This window comes from Asparagus officinalis, chromosome 3 (assembly GCF_001876935.1).
Source record: "Asparagus officinalis chromosome 3, Aspof.V1, whole genome shotgun sequence".
In the NCBI taxonomy this organism is placed as follows: domain Eukaryota; kingdom Viridiplantae; phylum Streptophyta; class Magnoliopsida; order Asparagales; family Asparagaceae; genus Asparagus; species Asparagus officinalis.
This window is the reverse complement of record NC_033796.1, coordinates 53,950,591-53,956,171: the sequence shown is the minus strand read 5'-3', so window position 1 is coordinate 53,956,171 and position 5,581 is coordinate 53,950,591. Positions and strand designations below refer to the sequence as shown.

Sequence of the window (5,581 nt, the reverse complement as noted above, 5' to 3'; positions counted from 1 at the left end):
CCAGTTTTGCAAAGGAAGATGGGGGTGGATGATTCATGTAACGGGAAGTTCCCAAAAGAAATCCATATAATGTATTCTTAGGGATAATTCGGTCACCACAGCAAGATGATGAATAAGAACACCCATTCAAATTCTCACCGTGTCTGTGCACTCAACACTCTCTCTGTTAGAGTCTGGACGTAAAGTTCCCAATTGGTCAAACCTTCTTACAGTTAGGACCACAGTCAAAATCCCCTCTCGATTCCCCCAATGAACGAGAGGTCCACAAATCAAGCGATCAAACCTCCTACAGTTAGGATCGTCTCAAACCTTCCATTGGTCAAACCTTCTTACAGTTAGGACCACAGTCAAAATCCCCTCTCGATTCCTCCAATGAACGAGAGGTCCACTTTCAAATCGAGTGATCAAACCTTCCTACAGTTAGGGTCACCTCAAACTCCTGTTTGGCCAAACCTTCCTACAGTTAGGTCAAAACCATAATTCGCTCTCGATAAACAAGAAATTCATCTCTGGTTCGGTAATCAAACCTTCCGACAGTTAGGGTTATCTGAATCTCTTCGATTCTTGTAGTAGAGATCCCACTCTCAGTTTCACCTTTCCGGATTCTGGGGGTGGAGATCCCACCTCGAGTCTCCTTTCCGTCTGAAGATAGAATATAAAATTTTTCTTCTTCAGTGTCGGGAGATAGGGTATAAAATTCTTCCTCTCCCATTTCGGGTTCGTCTTTGCCCCAAGAGAAGACACCATCTTTTTCAACTCCTAAAATCTGTGCTTCACAGGTACAGGAAATTTTATCCCGAATCCTAAGTAGGGATAAGTCAACGCCTAACACGCGTCGCCGGTTTAGTCTTTTTCCGTAGAAAAAGACACCAGAGCTCGATTCTGGGGTATTCTATCCTGAAACCTAAGCAAGGATAAGTCTGCGCTTAATCCGCGCTGCCGGTTAGTTCTTAACCGTTAAAAAGAACACCCGTTCACATATTCAATATTGTGACAGGTTGTTATTAATAACACCAGAATCCATGCCTTACACGCATGGGGAATTTCATCCCGAATCCTAAGAAAGGATATGCCGACGCCTAACACGCGTCGCCGGTTTAGTCTTTCCCCGTAGAAAAAGACACCAGAGTTCGATTCTGGGGTATACTATCCCGAAGCCTAAGTAGGGATAAGTCAACGTCTAATACACGTTGCCGGGTAGCCTATTCCCGTAGCAATGGCAAAGTCTACGTATTCGAAGTCGTAGCATCAAGTCTAAGGGAGTTCATTCCTTTAGCACAACGTCACATGCGGAACGGACTTAAAACAATCCGCATGTAAGCCCGATTAAACGGTAGTCGGTAAAGGCTAATCAAATCCGTTGAAGGCTGGGGGTTAGCCAAAAATCCTAAAGTCAACACCTAACACGTGTCGCCGGGTAGCCTATTCCCGTAACAATGGCGAAGTCTATGTATTCGACATCATAGCACAAAGTCTCAGAGAATTCACTCTCTTAGCACAACGTTACATGCGGAACGGATTTAGACAATCCTAACCCTAGGTCAACGCCTATCAATGCGTTGCAATGAAAAAAAATCTTACTCCGAAAAGTATACGAGTATAAACTGCTTCTTACTCCGAAAAGTATACGAGTATAAACTGCTTCTTAATACTCTGAAAAGTATACGAGTATAAACTGCTTCTTAATACTCTGAAAAGTATACGAGTATAAACTGCTTCTTAATACTCCGAAAAGTATACGAGTATAAACTGCTTCTTATACTCCGAAAAGTATACGAGTATAAACTGCTTCTTACTCCGAAAAGTATACGAGTATAAACTGCTTCTTACTCCGAAAAGTATACGAGTATAAACTGCTTCTTATTACTCCAATAAGGTATACGAGTATAAACTATTCCCTATTGTTGGTTGATAAGTTCCTGGAGAATATTTTCATTCTTAAGGAGAACTCAACAACACTACGCCGGACAACGCGTCGCAAATAAAGACACCACGCCAACAATCGATGGTCAGCTAAATATTAGAAAATCAGGAATCGACTTCAAGTTTAAAATTCCGATAACGGTCAGACAATAAATGCAGTACCGGAACTCTTACGGACATTCGACAAAGCACCGAATAGCCTGGAGAATTGAAGGAATCAAGAACAGAAGCCATTCCAAGGTCCCGTTACACCGACTGAAGGTTGGGACAATCATATCAAAAGTATTCCAGGCTCTTTTATAAAAGAACGAGACTGAAATATTTTGGAGGGGGTATCTGTAGGCATATAAAATTGCTTATAGGTCCCTTAGCACAGCTCGGCACAAACCGACAAACCAACGAGGCGACGAGATCGACGAATCGCACGCAAGCAACGGAATACGTCCATTCGCGTGCAGAATCAAGCCAAGTGTTGAAGAGTCAACGAGTCATCCAACCAAGAGCAGACTCGTACGAATCACGATCGAATCAAGATCAATTTCGGACTCGAACTCAGAAGTGGATTTACTGCCTAATCAGGATCCGGACTTACTGCCAAATCTGGAATCAAGTCAACGAGTCGTTTCCAGGTCAATCAACCACACAACAGAAACACAACCGAATCAAATCCAGATCAACAACGAAGCACAGAACCGGACAACGGAAAAATGACGGAACGAACAACACCCGGAGGGGCTCGGCCGAAACCGAGCCACCTCAAGGTGAGCCACCTCCTTGGTGGCTCGGCGGCCACCAAGGTGGCTCGGCCACCACCGAGCCACCAAGAGGTGGCTCGGTGGCCGAGCCACCAAGGTGGCCGGCCGAGCCACCTCTTGGTGGCTCGGCATGAGCCGAGCCACCTTGAGGTGGCCGACCATCTGAGTGTTGGCCACACGTGCACACGGGCACAGTGACGCTTGGCTATAAATAGGAGAGGGGGTTGTTCATTTTGAGGGGTTGGAAAATTGGGAGAGAGGCGAAGCCCTGCTGGATTGGAGACTCAGATCTAAAAAAGATCTCAACTTTGGGACTTCGAAGACTTGCTCATTCAGATCTGGTGCTCGGCGACCGTCAACGCCAAATAAGGCAGGTGTTCGAGAGGATCGGATCTCAGATCTACGCAGGCATACTCCGGATCTAAGCTTGGTCTTAGATCCCGAGACTTGGACGATTGTTTCCTTGGTGAACCAATCCTCCCCGGCTATTATTTCCTTGGTGAAATAGTCCACGGATAAACCCCGACGCAGGCAAAGAACCCACATCAAGCGAGCGACCGCAAAACAGGAGCTCGCGATTTGTTCGACAAACAAGGATAAAAAAGTTGTAATCTTTCTTTTATTTTCTTTGATTTTCATTGTAACCGGATCTAAAAAAGACCGGATCTTCTGTAACCGAAAAACTGTTATTCAAGATAGCAATGGAATCAATGAAGAAAGCAACGATTTTTCAAGCGAACAATCTGGCGACCACAGTGGGAGCCAACGATCTCGCTGCCGAGATCGTTGCGTCGCAGCCGCGGATCTCGATCTCATTTTGTGTGCGACTCCTTATGTTTCATTATAAATTGTGTTCTCAAGGTTTCAATTTCTCTCCAAAAGCCTGAGTATTATTGAAGGTTATGCTCAAGCTATGTTGCTTCTTACATGCATATATTTTGCAATATCAAACGTATTGTGTAACAGTTTATTTGGAATTTAATAATCTAATTTTGTTGGGCATTAGCTTGACAACTGAGAGTATCTATTTAATTTATCGATCAATAAAAATAGAATGCTTAAGAATTGTCACTAATAGAAAGTAAATAAGTACATGCCCCTGCTATAAAAGTATTGTTTGGGGGATATTTAGAGCTCAAAATTTTGTGTATTTTTACCGAAAGTTGGATCCTGCGTATCAGATAAATAATTTATATCTTAATTGCTGCTTTCCTTACGGTGTATTTGTAATTGCAGCGAACTGTTTATGCAACTTTTCAACAAGCAACTCCTAGCTATGAACATATCAGAAATGTGAAGTAACCATAGCCAGAAATTTGTATTACTGTTACTCGTGTTGTATACTATTAGTACTTGTTTTACTTCTTTGCAGCCTGTTGATTGTTAATCACATCATCCTGTTGCGGGGCACAAACTTATCTGGGAGAACTCAGTCAAGGAGTACTACAGGTGCATCTCCTTCAACACAATTTACTCGCTCTTGTTTAATTGCATTATCTACATTATAAATTCCCATTGGTATTGACTGCTTTCAAGTTTTGAGGCATCCTTATTCGAGGTCTCATCATTTTGCATCTTCTTATCAATTATGGTAACTTGTTAGCATTCATTTTACAGATGCAATTCTCCTTAACCTATATGTCGTCATTTCACAGATATTGATTTCCTGTTCTTTATATTCTAAATTCTTGTATATTTTTTCTTGACCCGTTATTTTCTACTAATTTTACAAATTTCCCTTTATTCTCTCTCGTCATGGTGCTCATGCCTCTCTTGGATATTTAGCTTAAGAACCGATAGAGTATGAAGGCAGGAGTCACTTTTTCGAGACATGGAGTTAAAAATATTGACCTCTGTCTTCCAGCTATTTGATACTTGTTGTAATAGTAAACTGATAGTTGTCATCATTTAATTTTGTCATTAAATAGGATAACTAAAAGGGTATTGATTTACTTTAGATATCATGCTTTTGTACTGTTCAATTATGAAAACTGTGATAGACATTTAATTGGTTTTGTTATTCATATTGCTCGTCATATACTCTTAAAATGTCATCTATATGATATAAAACTTTCTTCCCTGTCTCAACTATTATGCTTGATAATTTTCATTTTTCACTTTATCATCAGGTGGAGAGAGGAATCACTGCTTACTTAAGCGGGCTACGGGAGAAGTACTTTGGTATGTAGCATCTTTTGAGTCAAAGGCCAAGGAAATATGGCTTGTATTTCGGAATGAAGGACTGTCATTGTCGAAACTGATGTATACTGCAGAAGAAACGAAAAAAGTCACTGGTGATGGAAGTAAAATAAGAAACATTCAGGCACTCTGTCCCTCAACTTGGTGGCACTAGTTGAGGACATCAGAGGAAGGAGAGAAAGAAATGCAAAATCTCATTAGACAATATGTTGATCATCTTTGTTTTTAAAAATTGTTGTATTTTTAAATCTTTCTTTTTAGTTTTTTAAATCTCAAAAGGCATCAGACCTTGATATTTGTGACATTTGGATTGGGAAAATTTTGAATGTAGTGTATGGATGTATGCGAGATACTAGATATGGAAAATGCATGAAATTTGTGAAATTTGAATGTATGCGAGATGGTTGTGGAGATTGTTGTGAAATTTGGATTGCATATATTTCGAATGTAGTGCAGGGATTGTATATAGGAAATCTTGCATGAAATCAATATATTTTTTTTGGTGATTATATAACATCCTTGACGGGCTTGCCGTCAGGGATGTTTTCACATCCCTGATGGTCGTAGCCGTCAGGGAAGATGCCGTCAGTAATAAGCATTACTACGATGTTATAACATCCTTGACGGGCTTGCCGTCAGGGATGTTTTCACATCCCTGATGGTCGTAGCCGTCAGGGAAGATGCCGTCAGTAATAAGCATTACT

At 41.2% G+C, this 5,581-nt stretch overlaps 1 protein-coding gene across 2 annotated transcripts; it reads left to right on the top strand.

Annotated features, from left to right (window-relative positions):
• Nucleotides 3,552–5,271, top strand: LOC109832290 (probable inactive protein kinase At3g63330). Of its 2 annotated transcripts, XM_020399714.1 has the most exons (4): nt 3,552–3,577; nt 3,915–3,971; nt 4,051–4,127; nt 4,808–5,271. In XM_020399714.1, exons 2-4 carry the CDS (start codon nt 3,925–3,927, stop codon nt 5,029–5,031), a joined length of 348 nt encoding a protein of 115 aa, XP_020255303.1. In that variant the 5' UTR covers nt 3,552–3,577; nt 3,915–3,924; the 3' UTR covers nt 5,032–5,271. The 2 variants fall into 2 exon arrangements, with proteins under 2 accessions (XP_020255303.1, XP_020255302.1); XM_020399713.1 differs by lacking the exon at nt 3,552–3,577 and having other exon boundaries at nt 3,746–3,971.